Source organism: Silurus meridionalis, chromosome 17 (genome assembly GCF_014805685.1).
Source record: "Silurus meridionalis isolate SWU-2019-XX chromosome 17, ASM1480568v1, whole genome shotgun sequence".
NCBI classification, from domain to species: Eukaryota; Metazoa; Chordata; class Actinopteri; order Siluriformes; family Siluridae; genus Silurus; species Silurus meridionalis.
In genome coordinates, this window is record NC_060900.1 from 26,888,206 (window position 1) to 26,906,625 (window position 18,420).

An 18,420-nucleotide genomic window follows, 5' to 3' on the forward strand; every position below is an offset into this window, starting at 1 on the left:
TCTTAATGGTGGGTCTTAATGGTGGGTCTTAATGGTGGGTCTTAATGGTGGGACTTCATGGTGGGGCTTCATGGTGGGGCTTCATGGTGGGGCAGCATGGTGGGACTTCATAGTGGGACTTTATGGTGGGGCTTCATGGTGGGGCTTCATGGTGGGGCTTCATGGTGGGGCTTCATGGTGGGGCTTCATGGTGGGACTTTATGGTGGGACTTTATGGTGGGCTGTGATTTTAACTCATGATCTTCTGATCCAAAGTCCAACGCCTTAACATCTAAGCTACCACTTCCCCACTTCCTCTATACTCCTTTGGGACAATGTCCATTGTGGAATGTGCTCTATAAATAAACATTAATTGGTGTTCATTGTAGTCGCTTACCTGTTAGTTCATCTGTGAACTTCTAAAGACATCCGATTTGTATGTGGTGACACCTGCAAAACTCTATAAAAGGGAAAGAGCACAGACGACTGAGAACAAAACGAACAGTAAGAGTAAGAGAAGTGGTGGCTAAGTGGATCAGACGGACTACTTCTTGGCAGGTCATGGGTTCAAATCTCAGCATTACTAATTGCCAGCTGTTTCCCTGAGCAGTTCCCTTAACCCTCAACTGCTCAGCTGTATAACTGAGATTAACGTCGCTCTAGATAAGGAAGTCTGCCAAATGCTGTAAAAGTAAATAAAAGCTATAATAAAAGCTTCTGAGTATTTTTATGGTTCACGGACCGATCCATTTTTATACAGCAGCATTTTCTTTCATCTTAACAGACAAATGACATATTTTTTTATCTACACTATATAGGCAAAAGTTTTTGGACACCTGAGCATGAGATTTGTATGCTTTTTTTTTAATCCCATTCCACATTTAGTCTCCATTTGGTGTTATAATAACCTCCACTCTTCTGGGAAGATGTTTCACTAGATTTTGTGTGTGTAATTTGTGCTCATTCAGCCGCAAAGGTGTCAGTAAAGTCAGGTACTGATGTAGGTGAGGTGAGGAGGCCTGGGGGTGCAGTCAATGTCATCCTGAGAGTGTTCAGTAGGGTTGAGATCAGAGCTCTATAGCAGAAGATCTTTTCACGCCAAACTATGGCTGAAACAATTCCTTGAGTATTTCAAATACAAATATGCATAGAGGCAGATTATGTGTTGATGCTTTATTTAGACCATAATAAACTCTGGAGCACTCGGGTAACACAGGAGACGCTGCAGAATGAAAAATGAAGGAACGAGGAGAAAACAGGGAGGGTCGAGGAGAAGATTCAGGCCTCAGAAAGTTTCCAAAGTTTGGGATCTTTTCAATCTAAAACATCAAACATTTTTTAAATAATTTGAATTTTTTTGTTGTTGTTGTTTTTTGTTTATTGATATATTTGTATTTACATTTTGATGTCATGTGGCAATTAAAAGGGTTTTCACAGATAATCTTGTGTGCAATTTCAGCAATAAAAATTTACATTTGTCTTAAAAAAAGAAAACAAATGACATGTGAAGGAATTCCATGCTTACAGATTTAAAGATATTCCATAAAATTGTGTGCTTCCAATATACTTTTGTCCAAATAGTGTAGTTTGTCGCTTTTATTCCATGAGGGGTCAACAAGAAGCAGTATCAAAGCTGTAAATGAATTATTTGCTACTGACAGAACCAGTATACAGTCTGGCGTGTTAACTAGGGTGAGATCCAGGTTTTATATAACAACATTCCTTAATTTATTTCCTAATGGCATTCACAGGCCTCAGATCCAGTCCTCAGATGAAGTGTGCCACATCCTTACCATTCACAGAGCCACCACTCCCCCAGACACACCACCTTCTCCTACTCTCAATCTCTCACAAAGTCCTCCAGACCTTCAGCCCGTGACTCCAGATCTCCAAGCCGTAGCTCCAGACCTTCAAGGCATAGCTCCAGACCTTCACCTTGTAGCTCCAGATCTTCACCCCATAGCTCCGGTCCACTCCTCAGCCCCCATCTCGGTCCCCGTTACAGCGCTTCCTTCTCCTTACATACTCTCCTCCTCAGAAACACCTAGCTCATCAATACCTCCTTCAGTGGGCCTACCTTCTGCTTTCTCCACAACTCCTCCCACTCAGATCGCCCCACTCAATCTGAGAACTCCGCCTCAGGCCCTCAGTCCGCCCCTGCCCGATTTTACCCCGCCTCCAGCAGAACTCCTGGGGTCAGATGATGAAGAGCAGGAGAATCCTGCAGATTACTGCAAAGGTACACAAGAGTTATCTTTTTTTATTTTTATTCATAGCACTTGTTTCTGTTTGTGTTTGGAAACCTGAATTGTTCTGGATCGCACTGCCGTCCCCTCCTTTAATATTGGCACCCTTTGTTAATTATGAGTGAAGCAAGCTGCGGGAAAATGCGTGGGAAACAGTTATTAGAACCATAATGGATTCAAATGATTAAATATGTATGTATGTAAAGTATATTCCTATTGATTGGAGGATTAGGAACAGGAAATTGTTCAGCCATGACTTCCTGTGTCAAAGGGACATTTAACTAGGAGATTTAGAAGAGCTCCTTATGGGAGAAAGTTCTAGAAGAACAACCATCAACGCAGCGATCTCCGCCAGACAATGTGACCAGCAGGTTCTTACTAAGGCTCTCCTTTGATTGCTCAGTTTTTATTATGGAGGCCACTGTACTTTTGGAAATCTTCAGTCAAGAAGAAATGTTTTAGGAGCCTTTCCCTCTTCAGATCTGTGTCCTGCACCAATCCTGTCTCTGAGCTCTTCAAAGGCACTTTCTTTGACCTCATGGCCTGTTTTTTTGCTCTATAGAGAGGTGTGTGCCTTTCCAAATCCTGTCACATCGAACAAAACAAAAAACGTTTTCACAGATAGACTCCAGACAAGGTGAAGAAACATCTCCGCAACAATAAAGAAAAATAGGAGGCGCCTGAACAATTTTTTTCAATTTTCTATCGGTTAAACAATAAAGAGCTCTTCTTCTCATGTTTCCCAATGGTGCCAATATTAGTTTTTGTATCCTCAGATACGCTGAGGAACGTTTATTTTATTCAACGCTGCTTCATGTTAGATCCAAGTTTGAAATGCGTGTGTCAGACACGGACAGATGAGTAATACATCAAAGCGTCTCATAGAGACCCTACACAAACACTGTCGTGTGTAACGTTACAGACGAAGACGAGATGTAAGTCTCTATTTATAACGCCACCATGCACGGAATTGAACATGACCAGGCACACTGTGAAGCGGCGTTCGTTCCCCTCACCAGCCAGAGAAATGAATCCAGGGTTGTTTTTCTTTCTATTATACTGCAGCAGTACGATAGAGATTACTGTAGCAACGTTCTCATTCGTCTTCTCATTGTTTATAGTCATCTGTCTGTTCTTTAGGAGGTTATTACCCAGTGAAGATCGGAGACCTGTTTAACGGCAGGTACCACGTCGTCAGGAAGCTCGGATGGGGGCACTTCTCGACCGTCTGGCTGTGCTGGGATCTTCAGTGAGTAACCACAGAGATTATGAAGCTCAGGCAACACAGAGACATGGACACATGGTGCAAAATTTTGAAAAAATAAATAAAAAACATCCAGATTGAATGCAATTTCTACCAGCACATCCATCACTCACATGCACACTTACTGCAGGGTTACTGAGGCCACGCCCCCTACATGCACTGTGCATTCCTCCATCACATAACACACACCATTTCTTCAGTCCTGCACACAAAATAATGTACAAAAAAACCCCTGCCTTGTGTTGTGTGTAAGCGTAAACAAAGCATCGTCTGATTATTAGGCAGGTTGTATGCATGTCAGCTTCTGATCAAAAGTTTATATTTCTGTACCTGAATTGTTTGATCTATTAGTCTGATTGATACGCTTTGACTCAGAATCTGCGCATCTGTTTGAAGTCTGTATATTTTTGGTTATGTGTGTGTTTAGGAGGAAGCGATTTGTGGCCCTGAAGGTGGTTAAGAGCGCTCCACATTACACAGAAACTGCCCTGGATGAGATTAAACTACTGAAATGTGTAAGAAACGGTTTTTCGTTTGTCTTAGTTTTTTTTAACTAATTCTATGGTGGCTGAGAAATGCAAAAATGTGTATAAAATAACAAGTCAGAAAACAAAACAATTCAGACATAAAAACAGGAAGGTAAATATAGGTAGGTGAAAGGAATTGCGAATGAAATGCAGGCTTCTGATTGGATGAGGCATCTGTCACTCAAGGTGTACAGGAAGTAGGAAATTGTGTGTCTTGCTAGTTTTCTGCCTTGCCTCCACATGAACTGCAGAAATTGGGCAGAAACATTTTTACACACACACACACACACACACACACACACACACACACACACACACACACACACACTTCCACTTGCAAACTATATAATGTATCTACTTCTGTTTTTGTCATCAAGTATTCTATAGTAACAACTAGGGTTGCAAAGGTTTGGTAAATTTCTGGAAACTTTCCATTGGAACTGCATCTGGGGAATGTTGGGAATTTTCCAAGTTGGAAACTTAACAAGAATTTATGGGAATTTATGAGAATAAGAACATAAATATAAACATTTTGTTTGGTCATAAACTGATGCAGATAAAATAAAAATGGCATTTTTGACTTTGATTGAAGGAAGTTTTATGTAATATTTGTGTAATTTACATGAACACTCGCCAAAATCTTTGACATTTTTTGGACATTATTTTGTGTGCAGGATTTAGGAAATGATGTTTGTTATAGAGGAATGCACAGTGCATGTAGGCTGATCCCACTTAATTGGCTTGTTTTAACGAAGATTTTCCTGCAAGATTTTATTTTCAACTACATTCAAGCTCCCTGTCAACCTGCTGTTTTGTAAATTCCCAGTTCATTCCCATTAATTCCCAAATATTCTGTCTTGAAAATTCCTGAAATTTTGCAACCCTAGTTGACCAATAAAACAAAACAAAAAACTTATTTATTTATTTATTTATTTATTTATTTATTTATTTATTTATTTATTCTTAAGTTCAACACATTCACAGTAATGAAATGTTTGTTTGGCATATGTGGAAGGAGTCTCCAGTTTCAGAGAATGGACCTGAAGGTTATTTTTTTATTTACATGGAGAGTGGCTGCAGGATCGAGGCATTTGTTGTTCTTGAGGGAACGACTGTTTATAGCTCCTATAATATAAATGTACTTGCATACAAAAAAATTGGAATGATGATGATGATGATGATGCTTGATTGTATGTTGAACAGGTTCGAGACAGCGACCCTACAGACCCCAAACGAGAAATGATCGTTCAGCTCATTGACGATTTCAAGATCTCCGGTATCAACGGTGTCCGTATCCTGGTGCACGTGCAAAAAAATATCTCTGTAGAGCATTTAAAAAAAAAAAACCTATTAGTCTAATAATAAACTTTAACCTCCATTACACATGTGCTGCAGGACAGTAATAACCTTGACCCTCTGACTAATAAGATGTGTGCATGGTGCTGGAGGTGCTTGGGCACCAGCTGCTTAAATGGATCATCAAGTCCAACTACATGGGCATGCCTCTGGTGTGTGTGAAGAGCATCCTCCGTCAGGTACGCTATTGCTTTCAACGTTTGTGTAGAAAACAGTCACGTACGAACCCCAGCCGCATTCCATCAGCACACTGTGTCAGTTCAGTTACTATGGAGATCATTAATGATGGCTTCAGAAATCGCTGATAGAGTCCAAGTATTGCTGTTATGGCTATTTTAAATCCATCTTTCTGCTCACAAGCCTAAATTACACTGTGCCCAAAAGTATTGGGACATGTACATGTACAGAACCAGGATGAGCAGTGCAGAAAAAACCCAGAAAGTGACCATACAGAAGTGTATTTTGTAACAGCTACAGGAAAAAAAGCTATTGTTCAGTCTGTTTGTGCGGCTCTGAGGCACCTGTAGCGTCTGCCCGATGGGAGAAGGGTGAGAGGGATCTTTGATGATGTCCCTATAGGGAGTATAGAAAAGGGCCCAATACACATCCCTGAGAAACCCCAGTAATCTTTGATGATGCCCCTCACCCTTTGCAGAAAGCGTTTACTGTGAATGTCCTCCGGTGTGGGCAGCTGAGTGCCAATGCTTCGTTGGGCAGTTTTCACCTCCCCTCTGAAGGGCTTCACGGTCCGAAGCAGTGCAGCAGTAAAGTTCTCCAGTATCCTGTAGCACAGACTGGACTTTTTGAATCTGCTCAGAAAAAAACAGGCACTGTGTTGCCTATCTGATCAGGATAGAAGAGTTCAGAGACCAGGTGAGATCCTGGAGATGTGGTTTATAATCCACAATGATCTCTTTCGTCTTCTGGGTGTTGAGTTCCAGGGTAACACACCATGGTACTAGGTGCTGGATCTTCTCTCTGTAAGATGTCTTATCGTTACCTCTGATCAGGAGCACCACCGTGGTGTCATCTGCGAACTTAACGATGCTGTTTGAGGCATAGGCAGGTACGCAGTCACGGGTGAAAAAGGAGTATGGAAGAGGGAACAATACACATCCCTGAGGGACCCCAGTGCTGAGGGTGAGACTGGAGGAGGTGACGGTGTTTGTAAGTCTGTTTGTAAGGAAGTCCAGGGTTGCAGAAATGTGTGCTGATGACCCTGCCCAACGCTTCAGAAGTGGATAGTGTGATAGCGTTAATAGCTCTGCCTTGAGCATGGGCTCCATGTACCCTTTTTCAAAACAAGCATAATAGAGTTTGAACACCTTTGGAAAGGATTGGAACATTGACTGCACCGTAGACCTTCTCTATTGTGGCTGAATGAGCACAAATCTCCACAAAAAAACCCTAGTGGAACACGTTCCCAGACTAAATGTGGAATTCAGTGTTAAAAAACAACAACAAAAGAAACACACTAATCTTATGGTCAGTTGTCCACAAACTTTTGCCCAAATTGTAATTTGGAATAGATTTTGTAAATATCACTCAAAACTGCTGTCTTTGCCAAAGGTTCTACAGGGTCTGGATTACCTGCACACCAAGTGTAAGATCATCCACACAGACATCAAGCCGGAGAACATTCTACTCGACGTGACAGACGTGTACGTGAGACGCCTGGCTGCAGAGGCGACGCTGTGGCAGAAAGCCGGAGATCCGCCTCCCTCCGGCTCCTCTGGTAAAACACTGCATTTCATGAAGAACTCTCTATTCAATGTATTTACATATTACACACAGTGTGTAGGTAGGCCCTTAACAATGTGTTCCAGCATGACACAAGGTTAGCTCCATGAAAATATGCTTCACATGGGTTGGAGTGGAAGATCTGGTGAAGAGATCCAACCCATTTGAACACCTTTTTGGGATGAATTGTTCATGCCGATTACACCCCAGGCTTTCTCACCTTCTCAGCAACATCTATTCCTGACTCTACTAACACTCTTGATGCTGAATGAACACAAATCTTCACAAAATCTAGAGGAACATCTTACCAGAAGAGTGGAGTTTATTATAACAGCAAATGTGGAATTGGATGTTCAAAATGATGGTCAGGTGTCCACAAACTTTGTCTATATGTTGTGATGCAAGTGATTTTATATATAAAAAGAAATGTATATAAAAACATATTTTTTACAACTCATATTTACCAAGGGTGCCAATATTTAGTGCATTATCAGTCTTCGTGCAAAAAAAAGTCTCTGAAAGCACAATATTATATTCTTCTGTCCAAATATGGGAAAATAATCCATCAAGACTGATGTGTTTTTTCATTGTTAGCTGTTATCCTGCCGCAAGGCTAATCACCAGGTGTGTGTTTTTTTTTTTTTTACACAATAGAGGCTTTGTATATGTTTAAATCAAAAGCTTATCGTCATTATAATTGTACGCCTTTTGTCGTTCTTTTTAAAATGCCCACTAACCTAACAATTATCCGCCTGTTTCCATGGTTACTCGACTTCCATGGCTTTCAGTAAAAGCATTTCCGTGCACCGCAGCCTATAAATAATTCCTTCCAACCCAATTAAAACGGAGTTCGTTTAATCGAGTGTAAACACGAGCGTAGCCGAACCCGGTTATTTACAAAAGATTGTTCTGTTATTAATGATTCAGAGCTGCGATTACATTTCTGAAAGGATCTTTAATAGAAGTAAATATCCTTCTGTTACCGCGAGTGTAGATGCAGATATCGACTTTCGCTTCCATCGAATGACTCGACTCACATAATTGATCACAAGTTATGGGTAATTAGGTAACTACTAGAGTGTGTGGGACTGACTGACTACTTTTCATTTTATTTCTTTATTTTCTCTCATCTCTACTATTTAGTGTTTTTGAACTCCACTTGTTATTGTTCAGCCAGTCCTTGAGAAATAATCGCAGTTTAACACGTCTTTAAACTCGACATTTCTAATGATTCTTTTTCTTTTTTTTTTTTTTTTGGTCACTTGCTAAATGGTGCATTAATCAGTTTTATCAAATTCTTTACCCTGAAGAAATACAGTATTTTCTTTACATGCAAGGAAAAATTCTTAATGGAAATTGTTCTAATGGTTTCCATTAAAAATGTTAATCGAAACCATTTGAAATTGCTCAATATTGATTTTTTGATTTTCAAAGTATTGACCCTGAACTCAAGTATATGGACACCATAAGTATGTGGACACCATGAGATCGATGTATACTTCTTTTTGGACATGCCATTCCAAATATTCTTCGTATTTACTCATAATACGCTTCACTCTTCTGGGAAGATGTTCCTCTAGATTTTGTGGAGATTTGTGCTCATTCAGCTGTAGCGAGTAAAGTCAGATATTGATGTAGGTGAGGTGAGGAGGCCTGGGGTGCAGTTAGCATCAAAGGTTCATCCCAAACCTGTTCAGTAAGGTTGAGGTCCGACCGCTGTAGCAGCTCTATACTATCTCATGTGTTTGAGGGTAAAGTGTTCCTAAAATTGTTTAATGCAATCAAGTCAGTTCTCATTCGGAAGCAGTTTTTCTTTCTTTTTATTATTTTCATGAGCCCCTGACCCAGAACATTGGCACAAACATTTTTACTAGAGGCCAACCGATTAATCATCACACAGATACTTGATTGCAGGAAATTTATACTAATAGTTTTTCCGGCTTCCGATCTGCTGTCATTACAATAGCGGCCTCTAGAGGCAAATCACTGACACCGCATGCTGTTTATTTTTTACATGCGAGACGGCACGCTGTACGGAGAGCGATTTATATTTATTAATGATATAATCATATTTATTAATTCATATATTCATATGTATTTCTTTCAGCACATTTTCACGGTTCAGTACCGGCTTTTTTTGTAATTAAGTTCGGTACTATTTTACATGGCGTGTTAAGTTTGTTTGATTTTTTTAATATATTTTTTTTATCCAGTATTCGTTCGGTTGATTGTCAAGTCATTTAAATGCTTTCAGAACCTGATTCTCTGATTTATATAATATTTCATGTATCTTATTATCATCAAATATTTATTTAAAAAAAATCAAAGGAAAAGGAACATGGATTTAAATGTGAGGGGAGCCATAACTTATGAATGCATTTATAAATAAGATTACCATGTGATTTTTTTTATTTTTTTTATTTTTTTTTTTTATGTGCATGTTGGATCGTTGTCTTTCTGCTTACTGCTGTGTCCTTGGTGAATATTCCAATCATTTTTCATTTTCCTATCTGTCTCGGTTTGCTTTCTAACTGTGTCCTGTTGTTCTTTTTCTTTCTATATTTATTTTTGATTTTTTCCTCCTCTCTCTCTCTCTCTCTCTCTCTCTCTCTCCTTCTCCTCCCTCCATCATTGTGGTTTTTTGTCCCTTCCTTCCTATCCCTCCTTCTTCTGACGGCAGTTAGCACGGCTCCAAGGGACAAACAGGTATGTTAAGAGCGGTGCCTGCTTTTATGAGGTGGTCCTGTAGGTGTTACGTTTCTCCCCTGGTGCAGTCACTTGAGTTTGCTGTAGCCTGTCCCTGTCTCTAACCTCCCCGGTTGCTGCACAGCTCACCGTAGACTTACTGCATTGGAATACCTGCACGCCTACACATCAAGAGTCACTGATGTTAATGGGCTGGGTGTCGTCTTTACTACTAAATATGTTTAGTGTTGGGACAAATCATTCACAAATCATCTACATCCTTTAAAAAAATATTAAACAGCATCCAAGACCCTGTGAATGAGAAACTACTCTATATGGGCAAATGTTGGTGGACACCAGGGATGGTAGGATTCAGCAATTCGCCTGAAAGCTAACGATGCACGTTCTCAGCTGCTACGCGGATATGACGCGTCACAACACTGGAGACCGAGGTGCATCCTGAGAGTCGTGTACAATACAGATTAACATGGCAGAGGTAGAGCTGTGTGTCTTCCTGCAGACACAACAAAAACAGAACGTCTGGTTTTATTTTAAATTATTTATTTTTTTGCACTACAAAGGCGTGTTTGTGAAGGGGCCACGCGTTAGAAGTCAGAAGGCACTTAAAAAATTGCTGCCTGTCTGAACCGAAGAAATAAAATTGAACGATCTGCACTGTATTGAGTTGCAGAGCATCATGTTTTTTCCGTTGAATCTAATTAAATCGGATCGGTCTGCATTGTAATCGGGGTCGATCGCTTCGCATCGGTAGCTGCTTCATCGGGATGCGAATCGCATTGGCCTCAGTTACAGAGACGCACATCCCTAGTGGACACCTGTGCTTTTTGAATTCCACATTTAGTCCCCATTTTCCATTATAATAACCTCCACTCTTTTGGGAAGCTCATTTAGACAGTTAGTAAACTCATGTAGGTGAGGTGAGGAGGCCTGGGCTGCAGTCAGCATGAGAAATTCATCCCACGTCTTCCAAACTACGTAAAGCAGATCTTCATGGAGCTGGTTTTATGCACAGGGGCTTTGCCATGCTGGAACAGTTTTGGGTCTCCTAGTTCAATGAAGGCAAAATTTCATGACTCCTCATCCAAAGGCATTCCATACAACCACGTGCTTCCAACTTCGTGCCAACGTTTTGGCACGGAAGCTCACATGGCTGGAAAAGTCAAGATTTGAAACCATCCTTTTACCCTGCCTTCTCATGGATTGATTAGAAACGAGAGAATCTGGCGTGAGGAACATGTGCTAAATGAAGGTCAAGTCACCCAGAGAAGTTTGAGAAAAGGAGTTTGATGGAGCACTGGATTGATGGAAAAACAATGACGTGTTTAAATTGTCACTGAAACTGGTTGAATGAGCAAAAAGCTCTACAAGCATACTGGAACATCCTCCCAGACGAGCGCAGGTTATTATAGGAGACAATGAAGACTAAATGTGGGGGGAAAAAATCTTATGGTCATGTGTCTGCAAACTTTTGTCCATATTGTGTACTAACATTTACTAACTTATGATCACAGTAGTGGTTCAGTATTCACTTCAGACTAATCCACACCAGACATGAGGGGTTAATTTTATTTCTGGATAAAAATGAAACCATACAAGATCTGGTGTGAGTTACATTACTGCTGTACAGTAGTACACAAAAGTATTGGGACACCTGACTTCTCTCTGACTTAAACCGTTCTCTCAAAGCTGAAGGCACACAGTTGAATATGACGTCATTGGATGCAGTTCACTTGAACTTGGACACCCAAAACTACCCTGGCCTTTTGCCTAACCGGCATTCCCATAATGCCTGTCTAAATCAGGACCTTGCAGCAGTGACATGCACACACTGTGTGTGTCCGACCCTTGGTTCAGCAGGTCAGGAGGACCGAGGCTTGACAGGAAATGGTGTGTCGGTGTCATGTGTCCTGCACTGTTCTTGCTGCGTCAATGTAAACTTAGAGCTCCTTCATTAAAGACTCGAATCAAAGACTTTTTTTTTTAAACAGCCGTCTGTGATTCTTCCCCAAACACCCAAAATCGACACGCAATCGTAAACAGTCTTTGGATGCGGTAGCATGAAATTTTCACTTTACTCTGAGACTTTGGAGACCCAAACCTGCTCCAGCAAACTCCATGAAGATGCTTCACATGCTTTCAGATCTCTTTCTGTAGAGCTATTGAACGTGAACGATTGTGAACGCTGACTGCATTCCAGGGCTCCTCACCTACATCAGCTACTGATAGAACAACTTCCAAAAAGATATATATATAATATACTAATCTTATGGTCAGGTGTCCACACATTTTTGTCCGTATGGTGTAGTTTTGTCTGAGAAGGTAAATTCACACCAGATGTTTCCCATCAGCTGAAAAGTCATCAGTGCTCGGTGATGGCTTCTTCAGATTTACAGTTGAAAATACATCCAGACTTCCCGAAGTGTAACTACCATGTAACTGAATGTTTTTTATTATTATTAATATTATTATTATAAGACTAGGTTAAATAAATGCATGTATGATTTTGGTATGCATTTTTTTTTTCTCTTTATATATTGTGTATTATATTAAGCAGCACACATTTTTGGGAATATAATACATTTTTTGTTTATTTGTTTTTGTTTGTTTGTTTAAATAACACCACGGCTTGTTTTGATGTGTGACATCACACATCATGAAGCAGTTTGAAAAGCTAACACACCACAGTTCGATCCTTTCGAGTTAGTTTGAGTCTTGGCACTCCTCTGTAGCTGGACCTGATAATTGCTTTGATGATTTGACGTGGTTCGAATCATGTGTTTGAATTTCAACCTGAGGCGTCCTTCTGTTTGTGTGTGTGTGTGTGTGTGTGTGTGTGTGTGTGTGCATGCAGATGGGCAAGTTGTCGAAAAACAAGAAGAAGAAGTTGAAGCGGAAGGCCAAACGGCAGCAGCGGTTGCTGGATGAGAGGCTGCACGATCTGCACAGGATGGAGGATTTGGACAGATTTGGCGCACCGGACATCCACGGAAACGCTCGGACGCTCTGGAAGCTCGGTGAAAACGGGGATGAGACGGAAGCACACACACAGAGTAAGAAATGCACTCAACTGGCAATATATTCATTCATTCATATTCATTGCTATTGAAATCAAAACGTTTACTTATGCACATGATTGGTGGGTGAATCTGACAAATTATTAGTTAATGTTAACAATTAGAGCTCGAACGATTTTACAGACAAACACAAACAGCATGTAGTGTCAGTAATTCGCCTCTAGAGGGCTCTCAAAGTTTTCACTAATGCTTTCTGTCTGATGGCAGTGAACGTTAACGGGTATCACGCACCGGGCACAAAGGGCAGTCCCGAGTCAGGATCGTCCTGCTGCGAGGACGGGTATAACGGCTACGGCCCTCTGCGTTTCTCCAGTCCCGGATCTGCTCTGTCTGGCACGTCAAGCTCCATACTGTCCGCTACCTCCGAGTCTGCACTGTCTACACTGTCTGGATACTCTACAGAGAGGGACAGCCAGAGATCTGCGTCCTCCCCAAACAGTCAGTCTTTATCTATTTACTTTACAATCCAGGGGCAAAGGTATTGGGACACCTGACTGTTCAGAGCCATATGTGCTTCTTCTCCTACTGTATATCTTCTTTGGATGCTGTAGCATGAAACTTTTCCATTCACTTGAACTAAGAGCCACAAACCCGTTCTACCGGTGCACAAAGCACATGCTTCATGAAGATATGCTAGTGGAAGATCTCGTGTTGTAGAGATCTGAACCCAGATGTGCTGAATGAGCATGTATCTCCACAAAATCTAGTGGAACATCTCAAAATGTGGAATGGGATGTTCAAAAAGAAGCACATGCCAATAGTCAGGTGTAAACAAACTTTTGGCCATAGATTCTAAAAAGAAAGCGTTACAATAATTCCCCTCATTTTTCACATTTTACTATAAATGACTTCTCATCAAATGGTTAAAAACATGGTGTTTGTGCTTGCAGACTTTAGTGCAGCAGATTTCCTGGTGAACCCACTGGAACCCCAAAACGCAGATAAAATCTCCATCAAAATCGCAGACCTGGGAAACGCCTGCTGGGTGGTGAGTGTTCACATACCTGATCTTTCAGAACCTGACCTGAGCGTTCATCACAGTCAGAAGCTTCCCATAGGCTCTCTATATCTCACACATTATGCACATGAATGTCCTCCAAAATGGATCATTATTATTATTGGCACCCTTCTCAATTATCAATGCTTTTGGTCCTTTTTTTTTTTTCTATAGACACGTCATATTATGTGAAGTAGTTTTACCCATTGTGATTAATTTGTATGAATTCGTAACAGAGCCAATAATTGGCGAGCAGGGTGGGTGCGGAAGTGAGATCTCGTTTTTTTTTCCCGGCGATAAGCTCACGTGAGAGGATGTGACAGGGTTCGAACGTATCAGAATAGCACCAGTTTCACGGATCCTGATGTATATAAGACGATGTCTTTTGGCACATCGACTTAAGAAGTTTGGTGCTCCCTGTGACTCTGCGTGCAGCTTTGTGCCGCCCCCTGTAGGCTTGTTACAAAACCAGTCTCGAATCTTTGTTGCCACAACATTGGAACATTGATCATTTAATATTTACTGGATTAATATTGTGAATTAAATACTACATTTTTATTTGGAGACCTGGTTGGTAATTTCCTTCATTAACAAAAAACCCAAACCTGAAATCAGAACACCTTGTGCACACTTTGCATGGCACCAAACAATAAAATGCTGTGAATCAAATATTAATGTGAATAATTGGATTCCCAGTGTGCTGTAAATGCTTTGCTAGTTAACATAATTCTCCATTTATTTCCAAACTAGCACGAGATCAATCACTACACAAAGTAACACATCACCTCTGCTGTTCTCCTTTTCCTCTCAGCACAAGCACTTTACCGAGGACATTCAGACGCGTCAGTACCGAGCGGTGGAGGTGCTGATCGGGGCAGAGTACGGTCCTCCAGCGGACATCTGGAGCACCGCGTGTATGGTGAGATTTTTTTTTTTTGTATCCCATTGACAAAAAATGTGAAAAGTGCTAATAATGAGTCTTTTGTGGTTTTTGAGACACATCCTTGTTGCTGGTTTTCTATACAACAAGCTCAGTAAAAGGCAAAAACACCCCAGAATCAGACAGTTGAATGTCTGAGCTTTGAGACAATGTCTGTTGTGAAACGTGCTATAGAAATAAACTCGACTTGAACAAGTGGAAGAAAGTTCTGTAGAGTCCAAACGGGACATTTTTGTCTCTAACGGAAGAACTTGTGTAAGACGGAGAACAGGAGAGAAGATGTGAGCAGACTCTCTCACCCACACACTCGCACATGGAGGTGGAAGATTACTGGTTTGGGGTTCTTTTGGAGATTTATTCCAGAAAAGTGAAAACGAATCCTGAACCAACAAGGCTATAAATCCATACTTGATCATATACCATGCAATTCCATCTACGTCCGAGCTCTGTAGGAGTTATTTAGAGAGCAGTCTTCTGGAGTGATATCTATCATGGAACGTCCTGCACAGTCACTGCACCTGAATCCTGTTGAACTGCTCTGGGATGAACTGGATCACAAGGAAGAAATCTCCACCTAGTGAAGAACATGTTGTGTGATGGTTCATATGCTGTGCATATTATTAAAATGGCATTCTGGATATAAACTCTGGGATTAATGCTGATGTGCTCTGCAGGCGTTCGAGTTGGCCACAGGAGACTATCTGTTTGAGCCGCATTCAGGGGAAGACTACACTCGGGATGAAGGTGAGCTCTTTTTTTTTCCCCTTTTTGTGTTCGAACCCCATCTTTTATCGTTTCCGATCGGTACTAATGAATCGTCTGTTTGGTTTGTAGATCACTTAGCTCACGTCATTGAGCTCTTGGGTTCCATCCCGACCCATTTTGCTCTCTCAGGCAGATATTCACGGGAGTACTTCAACCGCAGAGGTAAGACTGGTAACTGGTAAGACTGTTCACACATCCTTAGTCGCTCAATTGTCATTAGTAGGCATCAGTAGGTCAGGGTGTTCATGTCAGGTACTGATGTGGGTGAGGTGAGGAGGATTTGAGCTCTATAGCAGATCTTTTACTCCAACCCATGTAAAGAATATCATCACGGAGATGGCTTTGTGCACAGGGGCACTGTCATGCTGGAACAGGTTTGGATCTCCTACAAAGAAAATATTTCATCCTATATAATCTGTGAGTCCAACTTACCACCTATAGCAAAGGGGAAGTCATGTGTCCCAATACTAGTGTATTTTTGTTAAGCCTGTATAGTATCTGTTGTGAACATGGAGATATTAATATTGTACTAATTATTAATGCAATACATTTACAGCAGGAGAAAAGACGGTGCATACCGTATTTTTATGAGATTTACACACAAATTTAAATGAGGCCATAAAACAAGGTAACAGCTGAGTTTCTCTAGATATTATTAGCTCGAATACAAGTGCAGGGAAGATCCCTGATTAGAGAAGCTCTGATCACGTCCACTTATGAAAGCAGTAAAGAATGCGGACTCGAAGATCTGGTTTCTAACCCAAGTTCCTAAGAACGGTTTGCCTCCTTGCCTGACGCTGAAGTTGTCTGTAACTCGACCCATCGTCTGTACAGTCAGCCATAAATCATACCCTTCTCTGAGACTTCTCGTCGTTTCTCACTCTATTACAGTGCGTCATCATCATCTCAGTTTGAGTTTATTAAGAAAAAGCTATTACTATATATTATGAAGGTTGACCGATAGTGGATTTTACTGATAGCGAGGTCGGATCGTACTCGCCGATAACCGATTAATTATCTGATAAAAACACAGTACTGAACCAGGAAAATGTGCTAAAGGAAATAAATATGAATATATTATTAATAAAGAATTGTATAATTTATAAATAATGTGCAGTCTCACGTGTACAAAAAAACAGCCTGTAGAGTCAGTGATTCGCCTCTAGAGGCCGCTATTGTAATGATAGCGGACTGGAAGCAGGAAAAACTATCGGTATGGATTTTTGATGATAGTTCTAGCAATTGAATGTCCTCTAATATAATATAATATAAAATATATATATATATATATATATATGAGAGAGAGAGAGAGAGATCTTTCTACGAGCTCTGATATATTTTTTTTTTTCTGATTCTTTTAATTTAGTTATTAGTTCACACAGAATGTAGAACTTTCATTTCCCCTTGGAAAAAAAAAGAAAGTATTGCTTACTGGTGCAAAAATGTGACAAGCGTCCATTTTCACGATAAAGTGAACGAGGCAGTTCTTCTCGATCAGACGAGTGTTTTAATATGTAACATGCCAACGTTTCACTTTCTTTTCTATGGGGTCAATAACGGCAGCTCATGACGTGACCATGCAAATGTGGACACGTGACATGGGAAATCGGGGAGGCCTGATTTGCTGAAGCCACTAATTTATCCAGCAATCAACTCCTCCGAATTTGCCGAGCGTTTTCATACGTCACGCGTGATTTCGCGTATTTTGGTGGTCACGTGAACCAGATCAGAAATGTTACCATACTGTAAAAATAACTGTTTATTTCTGCTCTTTTCCTCATCACGTTGTGTGTGTGTGTGTGTTCGGTGTTGGCGTTTTTTCACGGTTGTCCTTTTTCGTCGCAGGTGAGTTGCGGCACATCAGTAACCTGAAGCCTTGGGGTTTGTTCGAGGTGCTGCTGGAGAAATACGAGTGGCCTCTGGAGCAGGCGGCTCAGTTCAGCGACTTCCTCCTCACCATGCTGGAATTTATACCGGAGAAACGAGCTACTGCAGCAGAGTGTCTGCAACACCCTGGTTAAACTCTTAACACACACACACACACACACACACACACACACACACACACACACACACACACACACACACACACACTGCCCGTGCTGTTTGGTAACCAGTGCACGGGTTATAACCACTTTTCACTATGCTGTCAGTATTAAAGCTAAAAACCAGAAAGAACAGTATCATGAGCACACCGTTTTCTTAGCTAAAACCTCAAAACTATCTTTCTTTTTAAACACACACACACACACACACACACACACACACACACACACACACACACATATATTTAAAGACTCTTTGATCTCTTTCCACGCTGCAGATGTATGTGGTGTTGACAGTTTTCATCATCCAATCATCTCGATGTGTAGGTCATGCGGTTTATACATTACAATAGTGCCTTGATGCTACAAACAAACAAACAAACAAACTCCTGGATATTGGCTCTGCCTTTTTTTATATTCGTCCGCCGTGTGAGGGAATGCTTGTTGTTTTTTTGTGAACATGCAGCACTATACGTGAAGAAGAAATGAATAAAGATATGAACTCTTGCACCAGTGTTCCGCCGATCAATAAATAAGAATGAAACTTCATGCCGAAGATAGTCGGAGTCTCGGGTTCGGTTTCTACGCACCGGGAATTCAGCACCGTGTAACTGGATATTCTACATCTGTATCCAGATTCAGACATGAAGTGGGACGGGGCTGGAGCAGAAGTTGGTTTGGGTACTGAAAACAAAACATTAGCTGAATGTAAACTCTTACAGTATCTCACAAAAGTTAGTGCACCCCTCACATTTCAGCAACAGTTTTAGTTTCTTCTAAA

At 40.9% G+C, this 18,420-nt stretch overlaps 1 protein-coding gene across 1 annotated transcript in view; it reads left to right on the forward strand.

The window, feature by feature from the left end:
* Positions 1-18,149, forward strand: part of srpk3 (SRSF protein kinase 3) — a 20,449-nt gene extending 2,300 nt beyond the window's left edge. The window contains exons 3-17 of the mRNA XM_046871174.1: positions 1,731-2,218; positions 3,366-3,474; positions 3,917-4,004; positions 5,220-5,307; positions 5,445-5,551; positions 6,942-7,107; positions 9,793-9,818; positions 12,670-12,868; positions 13,100-13,330; positions 13,783-13,880; positions 14,701-14,808; positions 15,504-15,573; positions 15,664-15,756; positions 17,440-17,622; positions 17,653-18,149. Coding sequence (XP_046727130.1) covers positions 1,731-2,218; positions 3,366-3,474; positions 3,917-4,004; positions 5,220-5,307; positions 5,445-5,551; positions 6,942-7,107; positions 9,793-9,818; positions 12,670-12,868; positions 13,100-13,330; positions 13,783-13,880; positions 14,701-14,808; positions 15,504-15,573; positions 15,664-15,756; positions 17,440-17,615 — 2,047 coding nt within the window. The 3' untranslated portion in view covers positions 17,616-17,622; positions 17,653-18,149. The remainder of the gene's footprint in view (positions 1-1,730; positions 2,219-3,365; positions 3,475-3,916; positions 4,005-5,219; positions 5,308-5,444; positions 5,552-6,941; positions 7,108-9,792; positions 9,819-12,669; positions 12,869-13,099; positions 13,331-13,782; positions 13,881-14,700; positions 14,809-15,503; positions 15,574-15,663; positions 15,757-17,439; positions 17,623-17,652) is intronic.
* Positions 18,150-18,420: the final 271 nt, after the last annotated feature.